This window comes from Camellia sinensis, chromosome 8, assembly GCF_055761805.1.
Source record: "Camellia sinensis isolate YWXY chromosome 8, ASM5576180v1, whole genome shotgun sequence".
Taxonomy (NCBI): Eukaryota; Viridiplantae; Streptophyta; class Magnoliopsida; order Ericales; family Theaceae; genus Camellia; species Camellia sinensis.
Window position 1 is genome coordinate 35,643,696 of NC_138968.1, and position 18,916 is coordinate 35,662,611.

The following is an 18,916-nucleotide window of genomic DNA, read 5'->3' on the forward strand; positions in this document are numbered from 1 at the left end:
TTGTTTTCCTGCTTTGGCGACCAATTTATTAGTCGCGACAAATAAATAATTTTTTTTCCCAAAAAATGGCAATTGCCGACCAAAAGTTTTGGTCGCAAAAAATACATCTATTGCCGACCAAAACAAATTTGGTCGTGGAATCTCACTTTTGCCGACCAAAAGTTTTGGTCGCGAAAAGTAACAAATGGCGACCAAATTTTTTGGTCGCGAAATGTGATAATTGGCGACCAAAAAATTTGGTCGCGAAATGTGATAATTGGCGACCAAACTTTTTGGTCGCGAAATGTGACAATTGGCGACTGAAAAATTTGGTCGGGAAAATATCACTTTTCGCGACTAAAGTGTTTTAGCGACAAAATAAATTAGTCGCGGTAATTACATATTTAGCGACCAAAAATTTAGTCGGCAAATCCAACATTTGCCGACCAACTAAAATTTTGGTCGCGAATTACTTTTGCCGACCCTCAATTGGCGACCAAAGTAGCGACCAAAAAATTTGGTCGCGGATAACTTTTGCCGACCAAAAATTGACTTTTAGCGACCAATTTTTTTGTTGCCAAAAGTGTTAATTCTTGTAGTGATACATTAAACAATTCAGATCATCAATGTGAGTTTTATGATGGACCTACACACTCTAGTCCGATTAAGGACTAGAGAGAAGCCTGTGTCATAATTGTTATTCTAACTTTTTTTGCAATTATATTTTATTTTTTAAGATGAAAGAGTTTGGTCCCTAAAACCTTAGATATTGTAAAAAGTGAATTTTGATAATTAAAAAAAGAGTAAATTATAAACACACATTCTGAGATTTAGTTAAGATACAAATTGCCCCTTATGGTTCTGGAAATTATATCTCGTCCCACGAAGTTTTTAATTTCATAACAAATGGCCCCTTTATCAATAAATTATCAAGTCAATTAACAGTTTTTAATGATGTCAAAAATATATTTCAATTAATAATTCAGCCAATTTTATTATTGTATAGGAGAGCAGTTAGAAATTTTATTTTTTCAATTAATTTTGTTAAATAAAATGTTTTATAAGAGGATATTTATCATTTTCCAAACTATGAAGAGTAATCCATATTATAAGTGAACTTCAGAGACTAATTTTATAATTTACCCCTAAACAAAATATGCATGTGCCAAACTAACTTATTTTTTTTAATATTAACTTTTTGTAAGATTATTTTTAATAATAAAATAGATTTAGTTAACTTGCAAAGGAAGATTGTAGTTATCATAAAAGGGACAATTGCTGCACAATGGTGGTAGAAAACATTAATTATTCATTAATAAAAAAATTATAATATGAATAATTAATATTTATAATATTTATTATTATTTTGCAAAAATTTTATCTAACACCCATTTTAATGTAATTCCTCCTTATAATTTTGGTATAGTTTCTCCTTATAAAAATTGTCTTTGAAAATTATTGTTCCACCCCTGATCCCAACTACATGTTCCTCCAAAATCAAAATCATGAATAAAGCTGAGAAACTTGCTAACAAATTTAATCTAGACGTGGACAAAAAGAAGCAACGTAATTATTACCAGGAATAATGACCAAGTCTTGATGATTGCAAAATGTATATTAAGCCTTCGTTTCGGATGAGTTAATTTGGTATATATTTTTCGCTTTTTTAATTATTTTAATTTGATTTAAAAAATTGTGTTTAGGATAAATTTTAACTTTTTTACTGTTAATTTAATGATTGTGAGAGAAAAAATAAAATGCTTATAGTTTGAATGTTACATTTTGTCACATTGACTAAATTAGTATGTTTTGTCTTTATTGACTAATTTAGTCAAAATAGCTTATGCTAAATGAGGCCTAAAATGGGTCCATTATTATGAGATCATATATTATTTAAAGTGTAATATATTTATTTATTTTGATAAAAACACGCGTTGAAAAGTTACCGACAACGGTTGGTGACAGTGAGAGGGATAGATATGTAATAATAGATAGGTGAATCGATAAGTGACATGCGTACAAATAGATAACATTTGAACAAATAATTAGACAAATACATATATAAATAGGTGATGATAGATAGACATGTTTGAATAAATAAATGTCCTAAACAATTTAAATTTAAACTTATTAACCCAATAATTTTAGAAATGAACTAGCCTGGGCATCTTATTAAAATATAGATAGGGCAAATTACATATATCTTCCTCGAGATTTAACTAAATTACAGATACTCCCTGAGGTTTCAGAAATTACAAATACCTCCTGATGTTTATATTTTCATAACAGTTTGCCCCTTAATTTGTTATGCAAATAGTACATTCAGGGGATATCTGTAATTTCTCAAACCTCAGGGGATTATCTGTAATTTTGCTAAACCTCGAGGGGTATATGTAATTTGCCCAAATAGTAGATATAAAAAAATGTGAAAAACATTATTATAGAAAGTGTTATGAAATGTATAAAATTATTTCATATATTTTTTTAATATTTTATTTGTTGTACTAACAGTGTTTTATATTATCATTAGCATGAGGCTTATTAAATAAAATATTTTATTTTCGTCGCACATGTTTTTGACGGACCACTATTAACGTGCAACATCCGGGTAGTGACTGGCATCATGGTATGGTTGATGGTGATGGTCCCACATTCATTACAGTAATAAACAAGAAATGGTGGGAGACTAGGTCCATAGTTGGGGCAGTTAGGGTACACCTTACGTACCCGTTTGTAGGAGAGGTTATTGGTTGATTCATAATCAGCGTCACGTGATGCTTTTTATATACATTATGATAGGTAAAAAATATGAGATTTATAATTTTATGTGAGTAATTAAAAAATATGAAGAAATATAAAAATTTATGATTAATCTGAGATACGATCATATGATATTTCAAAATTAATTAATAATTTTATCTTTTGTAAGGACCCTTTGGCTAAATGGATTAATGGTCAAAAATTTGAAGAAGTCAAAATTTACTCACAAATTAATGTATATTTCAAATTCAATTCTTAAATAATCAAATTTATTTTTAAAATAAATTTTTATCACACATGGTATATTTTAAACAAATTATTGATTAAAAAAAAAAGAATTATGAGTTTTTAAAAATACTCATTAGAGAAACATCTCCATTATAACACAACAAAAAATGCCTTTCATTGTTTATTCTCTTGTCGGTGTCTTTTTGGATTCTGAACTCCGAAGCTTTATGCCTAATAAGTTTTGTTGAGCAATATTAGCACGATGGCAAGGATCATGAAAAATAGGCATGAAAATTGTTATAAAATCATCAATTTTTCTTACATTATGTAAGGATTTTAGGGATAAAATTTTTTATTCTTAAAAGTGAAAATTTTGTTGAAAAAAAAAAAAAATATATATATATATATATATATATATATGTCAATTCGTGTCTCACTAAAAAAGAAACTTAGGATGACTATTATGCTTTATGCCTAATGATCATTGTTGTGCGGTTAATAAGACTCATTTCGGATGCTATTTTAATAATCTGATCCGTTCACTTTTTATAGTATATCGAGTAAAATGTATTTGTATATGACCAAATTCATCGAATATCAATAACCCTTTCTTCTAATCACGTTAGTATTTAAAAAAATGACTGATTAGTGTGATTTTACGTGTAAAACTAAATACAAAAACTTAGATACTGACATTCAATCAATTTTTGGTTTTTTACAGATGAATTCTACTCGATAAATTTTAAAAAGTGAACAGTTCAGATTATCGAAATAAGACTCAGAATGGACTCAATTGAATGCCCAACAATGATTGTTACCACCCATCTTCTCTAAAAAGGCCATTTCAAAAATTCAAAAAACACATTTTACCTACAAAATTTTAAAAATACTATTAATAAATGTACTTTTAAAAATAAAATAATTATCTAAAAACATATTTACTTTTTGAGATGAATTTTAATTTGTTGTACTGTTCAGTGGGGCCACTTGGGATATATTTCGAAGGTAATAATCAGCTTGCTTATTTCTATTTTTCAAAAAATATTTTTCAGAAAATTTTACTTTCTTATTTTCCGTGTTTTTTTGTTTTTATTGAATTTTTTTAATATTTTAAGCAATTTTTTTACTTTTTAGACACACCGAAAATAAATACACCTAAAAAGTAAAAAAAATTCTAAAAAGAATCTTTTAAAAATTCACTAAATACCAAAAATACAAAAAAAAAATACAAGAACTCAGTACATTTTTTGTATTTTTATGTATTTATTAACTTTTTAAAATATTTTTTCAGAAATTTTTTACTTTTTAGATACATCTAAGTGAGGTGCATCTAAAAAAATATAAAAAAATGTTTAAAATTTTAAAAATATTCACTAAAAATAAAAAAAATACGAAAACCAAAAACCTCAATTTTTAAAAAATTTAATCCAAAAAATACAAACCAAACACACTTAATATTGTTTACGCTTTGATTATGTCACCTTTTTATGGGCAACAAAAAATTTTATTGATGGAAATTGATGCAAAAGATAAAGGTAAATATCAACCAGGAGAGCACAAGTGTAAAAGGAATTATAACTAAAAAAACTGTCCCAACAAAAAATGCCTTTCATTGTTTATTCTCTTGTCGGTGTCTTTTTGGATTCTGAACTCCGAAGCTTTATGCCTAATAAGTTTTGTTGAGCAATATTAGCAAGATGACAAGGATCATGAAAAATGGGCATGAAAATTGTTATAAAATCATCAATTTTTCTTACATTATGTAAGGATTTTAGGGATAAATTTTTTTATTGTTAAAAGTGAAAATTTTGTTGAAAAAAAAAATAACTATATATATATATGTCAATTCGTGTCTCACTAAGAAGGAAACTTGGGATGACTATTGTGCTTTATGCCTAGCTATCACTGTTGTGCGGTTATTAAGACTCATTTCGAGTCCTATTTTAATAATTTGATTCGTTTACTTTTTATAGTATATCGAGTAAAATATACTTGTATATGACCAAATTCATCGAATATCAATAACCCTTTCTTCTAATCACGTTTGTATTTAAAAAAATGACTAATTAGTGTGATTTTATGTATAAAACTGAATACAAATACTTAGATACCGATATTCAATCAATTTGGTTTTTTACAGATGAATTCTACTCGATAAATTCTAAAAAGTGAACGGTTCAGATTATCGAAATAAGACTCGGAATGGACTCAATTGGATGCACAACAATGATTGTTACCACCCATCTTCTCTAAAAAGGCCATTTCAAAAATTCAAAAAACACATTTTACCTACAAAATTTTAAAAATATTATTAATAAATGTAACTTTAAAAATAAAATAATTATCTAAAAACATATTTACTTTTTGAGATGAATTTTAATTTGTTGTACTGTTCAGTGGCACCGCTTGGGATATATTTCGAAGGTAATAATCAGCTTGCTTGTTTCTATTTTTCAAAAAATATTTTTCAAAAAATTTTACTTTTTTATTTTTCTTGTTTTTTTTATTTTGCTGAATTTTTTTAATATTTGAAGCAATTTTTTTACTTTTTAGACACACTTAACATAAATACACCTAAAAAGTAAAAAAATTCTAAAAAAAATCTTTTAGAAATTCATTAAATACCAAAAATAGAAAAAAAAAATATACAAGAATTCAGTACATTTTTTATATTTTTATTTATTTATTAATTTTTTAAAATATTTTTTCACAAATTTTTTACTTTTTAGATACATCTAAGTAAGGTGCATCTAAAAAAGTAAAAAAATGTTTAAAATTTTAAAAATATTCACTAAAAACAAAAAAAAAACAAAAAAAATACGAAAACCAAAAAACTCGATTGTCAAAAAATTTAATTCAAAAAATTCAAACCAAACAAACTGAATATTATTTACGCCTTGATTATGTCACCTTTTTATGAGCAACAAAAACTTTTATTGATGGAAATTGATGCAAAAGATAAAGATAAATATCAACCAGGAGAGGACAAGTGTAAAAGGCATGATAACTAACAAAACTGTCCCAACACTCATCGATGTAATTTGTGTACTCCTGATATTTTTTGTTACATCAATAAATTTTCTTCTATTGCTTAAAAAATAAAATAAAATAAAAATAAAATAAAAAAGACAAATTACAAAAATGGTTCTTATAGTTTACCCATATTTTTATTTTAGTCCCTGTACTTCTACTTGTTTTAATTTTACCCCTAAAATTTGGTTTTTGACTCGAAATGATCCAATAATTAACCGCTGTTAGCTTTTTAGACGGAAACTCGCGCGTGCCTTGCATGCACCGGATGAAACTCACCGTTTGAAGCATTATCCTGCTAATATGACACAATTTGATTGAGTTTTTAATTATTATTTTTTAAATATTAAAAATTAATTTAATATAAATAAATATCAAAAATAAAATTCAAAAATATTCAAAAATATTTCCTACCCAAAAATAAAAAAACAGATGAAAATAATATATATTTTTATTTTTTTACCAAACTAATTTTTTAAATTTTAATATTCTTTAAAACATAATTTCTTGAACTCAACCAAATAGAAGTGTAATAAAGTAACCTGTCTATTTGCTAAAATATAGTTTTTATTGGAATTTTAGCTAAAACATAATATATTGACTTAAAATCAACTTATAAAAATTTAATACTAAAAAAACTAATTTATTTGATACATTGTTAACTTTTTGACTCGTGCAATATTTGGTAATTTTTTCAATTTTTATATTTTTATGTAAAATTACTAATTTTCCCATGAATAAAAAAAGTTCATAAGAATGATGGATAGGGACAAAATAGGGAAATTCAAGCGTGGCAGGACAATTTTGACTTTCTTAAATAATTTTGACTTTTTATTTTATTTTATTTTATTATTTAATTATTATTATTTTTTTAAATAAATTTATTTAAAATTTTAATTAAAAAAATCATATATATTTTTATTGATATTTTATTTATTTATTTTTAAAATAAATTTATTTAATTGTGTAAAAAATAGAATAAAATAAATTTTTATTTAATCTAACTAAAAATAATTAAAATATTAAAGATATGTTTAATATTGCTATTATTTAGTAAATAATTGAAAAATGGTAAAATAGTCTTTTGCACATTTATCTTTATCCAGTTCGTCCAACCAAACATTAGATGCACTAAAAATAGACATTTCTAAATATCTAATCCCATAAGAAAACAAATACGGAATATACATCCAATCCAACCAAATAATCCGGGAGATTCATAAAAACTATATATTAATAATAAAAAATATAAATTGTAAATTTAATTTAATTAAAAATAATAAATTATAAATTATGGCCTTATAAATAAGACAAATAAATTTATAATTTATAAATTATTTTTTTAGTATTGTTAATTTAAAATTAGATATTAATAAAAAAATATAAAATTATAAATTATAAATTTAATTTAATTTAATTAAAAATAACAAATTAAAAATTATGGCTAGATTAAAAATTATCTTTAATATTTTAATTATTTTTAGCTAGATTAAATAAAAATTTATTTTATTTTATTTTTTACACAATTAAATAAATTTATCTTTAAAAATTAAATAAATAAAATATCAATAAAAATATATGTTATTTTTTAATTAAAATTTTAAATAAATTTATTTTAAAAAATAATAATAATTAAATAATGAAATTAAATAAAACATCTATTAAACAAATTAAATTGATCCAAAAATGCTCATGAAAGTCAAAATTGTTCAAGAAAGTCAAAACTGGCCCGCGCATACTTTGCACGCGTCGATTTTTCGTCCAAAAAGCTAACGGTGGTTAACTATTTGACCATTTCGAGCCAAAAATCAAACTGTAGGGGCAAAATTGAAACAATTAGAAGTGCAGGGACCAAAATGAAAACACGGGTAAACTATAGGGACCATTTATGTAATTTGTCTAAAAAAAATTCATGACAAGTAATAGTTCTGATATTGATACACTGCAACCAATTAGGCCTAATCTATGGCCACCATATCTTCCTTAGGGCTTAATCTCAAGGAGATTATGGGTTCAATTCCCCTTAGAGGGGTTGAATTAAGAAAGTGCAAGCATTTGAGTGCTTTGCCAAGAGTTGTGAGATTTTCTCCCATAAGTACTACTCTAATAACTAATAATTAATATTTGCCGATCAAAAAAATATATATATTAATACACTGCAATTGATACTAGACATTACATGTTTAGAGCATTGTTATATTCATGATATGCTATACCAACAAGCACGTAGCTTACTTTTTTTTCGCTAATTCTATCTCTCTCTCTCTCTCCAAAAACTTCCACCCCTGGGCCTCACTTTTGGCTGGCCGGCCGTCGCCTTTGGCTATGGCGGTCGGCTGGTCCAGCTCCCTCTTATGTTTGTGTGTTGGTATTTCCTTATAATAACTCGATTCCCGTAATGTTTTTCCACTTAGGTGTGTTTCGGTGTTGCTGGTCCAGCTCCTATTGGGGTTGTATGTTTTTGTTTCACCAGGGAGTGCTTGCAATGGGGGTCAAAACATTGTAGAAGGTGGTCGGTTTTGAAATCGGAATAGCAGTTGTTCTAATCTGGTTAGGGGTTTCATTCAGGCGCTCCTGTGCGAGTAGGAGTTTGAGGGATGAACTCTGGTTCGGATCTATGGTGATGCTTCGGTCCAAATCTAAGATCTAAGAGTTCAGATCTAGATGCAGATCTAAGATTTCATTTGAGCGCTCCTTTTCGGGTGGGTGTTTGAAGGGTGAACATCATCCAGATGTATGGAGGTGCCTCAGAGGTTGTTCGTTGTTTTGGGTTGTTAACTTTGGAGCTTCTGCAGTGGGTGTGTTCGGAGTTTGGATCGGAACAGAGGTGTTCGACCATGGAACTGGTGATGGCAGTGGGTTTTGAATCGGAATAGCAGTGCTTGGTTGCTGTGAGTTTTGAATCGGAAAAGTAGTGCTCGGTTGCTGTGAGTTTTGAATTGAAAAAGCAGTGGGTTTTGAATCGGAGGTTTGAATCAGAAAAGCAGCGTTCCGATCGTGGAAGTGGAGATGGGTGTTCTAACGGAGGTCTTGGTAGGCTCGGCTGATAGTGTGAGTTTATTGTTCAGGGGCTTGCATAGGAGTTGGCATTCAAAGAGGTTGCTAGCATGGAGTTAAATTATGGTTACATAGGTGAGGAGGATGGTGTACCAGGGTAGATTCGGAGTAGAGGTAGAGGGGCAACAGCAAAGTGAAAGAAAAGTTGAAAAAGAGGCTGATGATGGTGGGCCAGCAGCAGAGGTAGATGAGGTGGCTAATATTCATTTGGCAAATGTTACCAGGCTTAGGCCTTGGAAGGCATGGGTCTTGGTTTGGGTGGGCTGCTGAATGGCTTTTAGGTTGGGTGGTGTGGGCTTTGGGAGTGCAGCACAGGTGAATTGGGTCTTGGTTGGGTGATGGTGAGTCAGCAGGCGTGGGTCTTGGCTTTGGTGGCGTGCATAGGTCTTGGCAGCACAGGTGAATTGGGAGTGCAGCAACTTGGGAGTCAGGTTGTGTGGGTTGATTTTGTGGGGAGTCATGTATTTTATTTTCTAGTTAAGTTCTTCTTAACTTTTTTGTTTAAAAAAAAAAAAAAAATCGTGAGGTCAAGGGGTTGGTTGTATGGATGCGAGTAGCAGTAGTAGGGGTATTCTGTACTTTCTGAATCTCTCTCGATGCATGTCATCTTCCTGTACCTTTAATTTCATGCTGTTAATGAAATTTTACTTTGCTGATCAAAAAAAAAAAAAAAAAAACACGTAGCTTAGCTGGTAAGGGGCTATGGTAGCTTAACCAAGATCTCGGGTTCGAGACTTAGGAACGCAGCTGTGTTAAAAACTTGTTAGGAGAGCTTTGCCGCCCTTGTGGTCCTACCCAGCTCAAGCCATAGTTCTAAATATCGGCCGATACGTATCGAAAAAATGGGGTACCGCGACAGATACAGGCCGATATATCACTGAGATTGAAAATCGCAGAAATATCGGCCGAGTCCCGGTACGTATTGGCCTGTAAGCGTTACACAAGCCGTGACGGGCCGATACTCACTGGTTTGGACCCGTACGGGAAAGAAAAAGTTGAAAAACCTTTGAAATGATTTTTAAAATTTCACCACCGCGACACCCGATTCCCGATCTGTACCAATCGATACTACCGATACCGATACTCCACGATCGATACCGTTACGTTACCCGATAACGCAATTTAGAACCTTGGCTCGAGCCGGATTAGTTGGGGTCCTGTGAACTTCCGAATACCGGTGGTTTAGACGTAAAAAAAAAATATGCATGATATGCTATGATCAATATTATTATATGTGCCGATACATGATTTAAAACTACTTACATTATATTAATTTGAATTTACATCATAAACACAAATTTCAGGATATTTTTCAAACTAAAATTCTAGGTAAATACTGGGTAGATAACATTTTCCTTTTGATTGGTTTGTGCAGTTAGTTAGTCGTAGGCTCTGATTGGATGATGAATTCCAATAAGAATTTAAAAAGAAAAAATATATGAAAGGTATATAAAAATAAAGCTATATTTTACTTAAATTTCATTTACCTTTCATTATTCTTTCTCAAATTCCTATTCAAATTCGGAAAGTAACAAACTATTTTAATAATTTTTTAATTTTTTTATGAAAAGTTGTATATAAAAATATAAATAGTATAATGTAATAATTTATAATGATTTTTTTATTTTTTGACTAAAATATTTAATCCGAGGCTCTTTCTTTCTCTCTATATACACGTAGGCATAGAACATTCTCTGTAAGATAAGAGTCTGAGTCTCTATCAGTTGCGGGTGGTGGTGGAGAGATGGATGTTGCCCTCACGCAGCGTCCCCCCCTCTCTCTCTCTCTCTCTGTGCCAATTTTTACGCCGCCTTTTTTCCCGCCCAAAAACTTTTCCACCAATTTAGCTCACTCCAACAATGAAAGACAGTGAAATCATATATATATATACAGGATGATGATCATCAAGCTAGCTCTCAACCCTAATCTTTCATCATTAGGGTTTCCTTTTTCTCTCTCATCTCCATGTTCTCTCTCTTTATGATCCGACAACTCAACAACCTTGACGACAGCTTGTGGGGCGTACAAAAGTTGGCGGTTCAAGTCCCGAGAGGGCATATTGTTCTTTTCCAGTTTTTGTTTGTGTGATTTAACATTAGCTTCTTCCTCTATTGTTGGAGCAAATACAGAATTCACACCCAACTAGTACTCCCAATCTAAATTCGGATAAATAAAGTTTAGATTCTTGAAACAAGATTTTGACTCTACCCAGATCTGTGGTTTTTAAATTTGAGGATCTTTGTTGCCTGATCTGTAAGCTCCCTCTCTCTCTCTCTCTCTCTCTCTCTCTCTCTCTCTCTCTCTCTCTCTCTCAAGATGGCTATTATATGTGGGTGATCTTTTGAATATATATTATATTTGAGGATCCTTTTATTGAGGTTATAAGTTTGGGGTTTGGAGTAGAAGTTTTTTTTTTGCGATCTAGGATCGGAAAAAGTATTGTCTTCTGTTTTGGCAATCTATAAACATTCTCATCCATGTATAGGGATTTTGTGATTTCCAATCTATCATTCTCGGGGTTGCAACATATACTATTTCACTGAACTCTTCGATTCATTTTTATAATTTTTTTTTTTTTGATCAGCAAACAAAAGAGAATATATATATAAAAAAACGAACACCAAACATCAGAAGCATAGCAATTGACACCAAACAAACTTGGCACCAATGAGCTAGCCGAACATCCGCTAGTAATACAATCGTTGGTGAGAAACCAACAAGAGGAAAACTAACAGGAAACAGAGGAGGATAACAGCATACACCTTAGTAAAAGAAGCATACACCTTAGTAAAAGAAGTCAGGCACAGCAGAATAACCCCAGCAGAGGCACAGCATAGTCCGAAAGAAAACACAGCAGAGGCACAGCAGACAAGCAGCAGCAGAATCCGGAAAGAAGAAAAGAAAATAGCACCAAAATAAACTCCAGGAACAGCACCATTTTTATAATAAAATCATCTTTTTTGCTGATCAGTTATTAATTCAGAATTTTGTGATTTGAAAATGAATCCGCAGCCAAATGTTTTCCTTGAAAAACATAATATGATGATGTTAGAGTGTAAATCAAATTATTCTCTGAATTCATTCACATTGCTTGTTGCTACCGATATCCATTATTCAGTTATCGTATCGTTTGTCAAAGAGAAGACACAAATAGTTCACTCACATTGCATGCATACATATCTTTGTTTGAATTCTGAAGCTGTCTCAAAAGAAAATATAGAAACCTTCTGACCATTTTATTTTTCATTATCATGTTAAACATTGACATGTTTGGTTTTGTTTTGTTACAATTTTTTTTTTTCTTTTCTTTTTTGAACGGAGGAAATTATTTGTTTTGTTACATCTTGCTTGAATTGCACATAAGCATACAATTGTATTTTCTGAATTTAACACTAAATGATTACGATTTAGGTGCTTAGCTTTTTTTTTCTTTAGATAGTTTATTAACTGTGAAAAGTGATTATCCTGATGGACATGAGAGACATGCCTTGCATTCTTGTCTTCATTAGATGTCGCTCGCTAGTTCAAAAGCATCATTGTGTAGATTATATATCATAGAGAGCTCATAAAAGTCATTTTGGTCTTATGGGTTGTTTATCCTCTCTACTTTTGTCGATGGTTCAGCCCTTGTAAATTTCTTTCTTCTTTAAAAAATTTATTTTCTGTGTAGATCAAAAATAAAAGCATAGACTATTGAATTCACATGCCTACCATGTTATGTTTAAATATATACAGGGAAAAAAAACGTAAATTCTATTATTGGTTTTCCATATGTGAATTTAAAATTGTTGCTTTCATATATCAATTTAATCCTGAAATGAGATCCATTTCACAAATTAAGCTTTGACTGCCTTCCTCTTTGGAAGATTATTTTTTTTTTTTATTTTTTTTTTTCAGTTATGTTTTGAGCTAAAACTTTGGTGAATGATAACAGTTTGTTCTACATGCACTTAAATAAATATAAAATTTAGATCCCTCTATGGCAATAGGGTTATGAATGATTTAGGGTATGCACATAAACTAAATGAATTGCAGGTCTTGGTTTCGAGGTGGAAGAAGATGAATGAATTTTCGCGTGTTCCTCCCGGTTTTCGTTTCCATCCGAGTGATGAAGAACTTGTTGACTACTACCTTAGAAAAAAGATTACTTACAGAAGGATTGACCTAGATATCATTAAAGAGGTTGATCTTTATAAAATTGAGCCATGGGATCTCCAAGGTATCATCAAACACAAATGTTTTCATCCATAGATCATTTTTCTCTCTGATAACTTGTGGTTTCCTGAAGTGCTATTTTTGGTGATTTTACAATTTGTATAAAATACACCAATGGATACACCAATGGCCTCTCAACTATGCATTTTGTGTCAATTTAGTTCTCCAAACTTCAATTTTCTCAACTTGATTTCCCAAGTTTTCAACTTGAGGCAAATTAATCCAATTTCAAATAAATCGTGTGTATTATTAATGGAATCATAAATAATAATAAAAAACATATAAAACCTTATGGCTCCTAAAATTTGCATTTCGTTATCACTTTGGTGTCTAAAGATCAATATTGTCAAATTCAGCCCTCAACACTATAAGGTTATATTTGGATGGTTGGAATCTAAAGTGTGAATGAGATTCTGATTACCAAGATTCCTGAATCATCCAATTATCTCAAGCATTAAATTACAGTGTATTGGATTTTTAATATTGAGATTTTTGTTCAACCTTTGGATTTAGGCCATCCAAATGTAGCCTTAGAGTGTTTTGGGATAAAATTGTCAAAACTGATACACTCCGAATCAAAATGACATGGAAAGACCTTTTTTTCTTATCATCATGCTAATCATTTAGACGATTCATTTGATATTGAATGAATTTGACACAAATTTAAAAAATTTATTGATGAAATTGGATCAATTGAAATTAGAGGATCAAAATGACATATAGCGCATATTTTAAGGATGATAGACATATTTTAACCTTCAAATTTGGACAGAATTATGCAGAATAGGAACAGAAGAGCAAGATGAATGGTACTTTTTTAGCCACAAAGACAAGAAATACCCAACTGGAACTCGCACAAATAGAGCTACAGCAGCAGGATTTTGGAAAGCAACAGGAAGAGACAAAGCTATTTACTCTAAGCACGACTTGATTGGCATGAGAAAGACCTTAGTCTTTTACAAAGGTCGAGCCCCGAATGGACAAAAATCAGATTGGATTATGCATGAGTATAGGCTTGAAACAGATGAAAATGGAACTTCTCAGGCAAGTATTCTTACTCTAAATTAATTGAAATAAGCTTCCCTTTATATGGTATTCATAATTAATTAGAATATCACGATTAATTTGTGTTCAGTATTGAGCAATGACTCGTGTGGTTGTGTGCACGAGTTGGTTCCATACCATTAGTAATGATCATGGGAATTCAAACAGCTAGTCAAGAGGATATGATTTGAGTTCATTCTCATTACTATATATTCAAGATTACTCGTGTAAACTTCAATTTCTCTCCTAATGGAGGAGAATTCTAATTTTTAAATATATATATATATAATGCTTAATTCCAAGTTCAAACAAGTTGGTGGCCTTTGTAACAAATATTTGGCTAGCAAGAGTGAAGAAACGGAATGGAAATCTCATTTCAAATTTATTTAATTATGTTACTTGTATGTATCTGAAAATGAGAATGTGATTCTTAATTCGCTTCTCAAGATAGAATGGGATTATCACATTAGTGGGATTACTATCCCCATCTCTCCTAGGGAACTTTAGAAAAGTCTTGGGAATCGAAAAAAACGTAAAATCTAATCCAAAATTTGTAGATTTAATCTTCTTATTATGGGCTTACTCTATGAATGAATCTCATCCTTAAATTTTATGTTCTTAATAATTTTATATATTTTTTTCTTTTTTTGTAGAGCTACTCTAGTATGACTCATTTAAAAATAAAAATAAAAATAGATGGCCCACAAAATTTAAAGTTATATCATATTTTAATGGATTGTTAGCCAAACCAAACACTTAAAATTATATTGATAAAAGAATAGCATCACTTGTTATGGGATTCCTAGTAGTAAGATTTTCGTTCATACTCTTTCATTCCTTGCATCCAAACTTGAATCATAAGTAATTACAAAAGTAGAAATTGGGGAGAGAGATAAAAGTGTGACAAAATCACACAAATTAACTAGGAAATAAAAGTTATATTGTTCCCAATAACTCATTGAACTCCGATGGAGGTCAGAGGCCTAATCAATACTTCCTAGTTCTATTGTCAATAATTCTTCTATTTTCCCCCTTTTCCACAATTTAAACTAAGCTTGTTTGGGATATGCTATATAAGCACACTTTTTATTTTTTTTGGATTATATCACCTTTCTACTTTTTAAACAATGACACCCAAGGTTTTAATTTTTTCCAAACAGGAAGAAGGTTGGGTTGTGTGTCGAGTGTTCAAGAAGCGGCTAACAACCATGCAAAAAATGAGTGAGCAGGATTCACCAATGTGGTATGATGATCAAGTCTCATTCATGTCAGACTTAGATTCGCCGCCAAAGCAAATTTCTCAGCCTAATCCATCTTACCACCATCAATATCCCTGCAAAAAAGAACTAGATTCGCAATACCGGTACCCAATCCCTCATGGCCACTTCCTCCAGCTGCCACTCTTAGATAGCCCAAAATTGTTCCAAACAACACCAACCATGAGTTGCAACTCTGTGGCTACATATGGGATTGACATGAACCATGGAAGCACCATGCAATCCTCATCACTCACACAAGAGGAACACATTCAACAAGCCCATGATCAGAACTTGAATTCAATCTATGGAAATGAGCAAGCAGTGGATCAAGTGACGAATTGGCAAGTGCTCGACAAATATGTTGCTTCTCAACTCAGCCATGAAGATGTTGTTGTGACCAAGGAAAATGACTACTCAAATGGAGAAAACATCTTCCAACAGTTGAATAAACAAGAGATGGCCTCAGAAAATGCCTCAACATCAATGGACCTGTGGAAGTGAAGCCCTTGCTATTAAAGTGAAAGAATGGACCTGTTCCAATGCATTGTCAGCTCGAGGTACTATCTTTTGGCTGGCAACATTGGGATAGAATGACAGAAGATCTCGTGCCTGAAAAAATGGCACATACTGATCATAGGATGTTCAATTATTTTCCACATTCTTGTACATAATAAAACTGAATCAAGATATACTTAACTATATAGTATTAAGTTAACACAATAGTCAGTCCACAACTGAAATCAATATATTTGGTAAGGTCAATTATTGTTACATGGACTTTGGATCTGAGTCTGAGTGTGATTGGGTGGGACTTTAAACCTCAGCATTGTCTGTATGTAATGGCTATTGTTTGTAGCCTGCAGTGATCTGACAGCCACATATGTGCTTGTATGTTCATCTCAATAATAGTGTTAAAAAACATTTTGTATTTTGTTATTTTTCTATAAAATGTAGCAAAAGTAGCTTGGAGCTTTTTATCCCCCTCGTGAATCATGATCCATTTTGATTTCAAAATTATAAAGAGAAAAGAGAATAAATATTTTTATTTATGGGATGATGGATATAATTTTGAAGTTTGGATTAAACCACTGTGACATTAAAAAAAAAATAAAATGGAAGAATCCAATTGGTGTCACATGCTTAAAATGTGATTGATTTATAAAATAAGACCAGTGCTTTTGTGTTGGTATTTTCCTCAACATGCAGGGATGTCAATTGGTGATTGATGTGGAGTAATGCTTCAGAAACAATCAATAATTATTCAATACAAAACAATAAAATCTGCAAGCCGCAATTTTTGTGAAATCAATTTTACCATCTTACCTAAAACTAATTAGTGTTAGAGAGAGTTTCACTTATATATTTTACGACATTCAAAATCAAGCACGCCAGTTTTGTTTTTAGAACGATCATAAGGAAAGACATTGTGTACCCACCACCAGTATCAGTCGTATTGATTTTATCTGTGTTTATGCCTTAACTGAAAGTTAGATTATCTGTCATAATAAAAATGGTTGATTAATTTTCAATCCAACAGATACATATATAACTGACATAGACTCTGATCATTTTGTACCTAAACCAGTCTATATATTTTAGGGAAAATAATAAATAAGTGGCAAGTTAAAAAATAAAGGATAAAATTCATTTTATCCGTTTATGGTTTGAGAGAAAAGTATTTTCCCCGTGTTTCAAATACAATCAGAAGCCTTCCATATGATTTTGGATCAAGTAATGTGAAATTACTATAATACCCTCAAGTTTTGTACTTTTTTTGTTATTTTCTTTTCTCTCCTCTCTTATACACATAATTTGTAATATCTAACATTAATTCAATTAAATCACAATAATTATAAATTTTTAAGTATTTATTATAGTTATTAACTTTTTATTCTATTTTTGATTTAATTATATTTCAGATCACAATTGATCTTAAATGTTTAATTATTTATTGTAATTCCTAAATTTTTAATCCATTTTTAATTTAATTATATTTTATCTCACAATTAATTCTAAATTCTTAATGTTTTATTGTAATTTCTAACAAGTTAATCTAATTTTAATTTAATTCTTTTAAATCAATTCTTAATTATTATTTATTTTATATTTTTATTTAATTATATTTTAAATAAATTCTTAATTATATTTTATATTGTAGATCAATCCTTAATAATATTTTAATTCATTTTATTTAAAATAATATATTAATTTAATTTTAGGTTTGGAGAAAATGGGGGTAAATTTATCTTTTTGTCGTATAATTTCACTTTATTTTTCCTAAAACCAAACTTATTCTAAAAAATAGTGTATAATACACCTTTCGTTGGTTTTCTTGTTTTTCTTTGTGTGATGGTTTCTATCCATCTAGGAGGTTGGAGCTTCTTATAGCTCCGAGCTCCTCTTTATTGATGTAAAGTGTTTTTTCCATCAATAAAGTTTTTTTTTTGCCGATCAAAAAAAAAAAAAATACACCTTTCGTTAGTTTGGATGAAAAACCTAACTGTGTCACTTCAGTCCAAAGTCATATGTAGTCTTTTTGGCTATATTTGAATCATAGATGATAAAGTCTTCCAGGCCCAAATCACAAAGGGTAAAATGAATTTAACCCAAAAATAATATCAATTTCATAGAAAATTTTACAGGTTTGGCTTTTAATGTAAATATTTTCTCAAACTTCCATTAAAATGGTATTTCCCCTATATTTATCCATGACAATGAAGTGAAGTGAAATTGCTTCTTCAAGATTATGACTCTCATATTCACTGCTTACAACATCCCATTTCACAAAACTCAACCACAAAACCAAAAAGTCAACAACGTTATTGTGTGTTAATGACTTTGCTTTTTTTATTTATTTATTATTATTTATAATAAAGTCCACTTTTATACATTGTTAAATGCTAAAATGACACTGAGAGATACATCAAAAATATTTATACAACACACAAAATACTACATATATATAGTATAGGGGGTTGGTTTTTGTGTTTATTCTGGTTACCTATAGTCCAACCTGAAAATCGAACCAAGGTTGCTACTTTTGGAATTTGTAAACCAAAAACCAAATCGAAATAGTCCTATAGTTTGAACCAATCCAATCCAATCCAATCCATAAAAATAGGTTTAGTTCGGTTTGATATCTCGGTTTAATTGTGCACCCTAACCAAGATTATGTTACATAACGTGAAACTGAAAGCCCATGCCTCGTCACTTTAATGGGCCTCCCCAACTCTCTAGAAATTTGACAAAAATATATAAATTATTTAGGGTGATTATATTGATTAATTCATGAATTGTTACCTTTATAACAAGAAGAATAATGAGAGCATGTATTAATTACTATT

The 18,916-nt window shown here is 30.2% G+C and overlaps 1 protein-coding gene across 2 annotated transcripts; it reads left to right on the forward strand.

Moving 5' to 3' along the window:
- Positions 1–10,752: 10,752 nt before the first annotated feature.
- Positions 10,753–16,500, forward strand: LOC114303336 (NAC domain-containing protein 7). Of its 2 annotated transcripts, XM_082882454.1 has the most exons (4): positions 10,753–11,307; positions 13,090–13,273; positions 14,042–14,317; positions 15,478–16,500. In XM_082882454.1, the coding sequence occupies exons 2-4, from the start codon at positions 13,114–13,116 to the stop codon at positions 16,071–16,073; spliced, it is 1,032 nt and encodes a 343-aa protein (XP_082738580.1). In that variant the 5' UTR covers positions 10,753–11,307; positions 13,090–13,113; the 3' UTR covers positions 16,074–16,500. The 2 variants fall into 2 exon arrangements, with proteins under 2 accessions (XP_082738580.1, XP_082738579.1); XM_082882453.1 differs by lacking the exon at positions 10,753–11,307 and having other exon boundaries at positions 12,931–13,273.
- Positions 16,501–18,916: the final 2,416 nt, after the last annotated feature.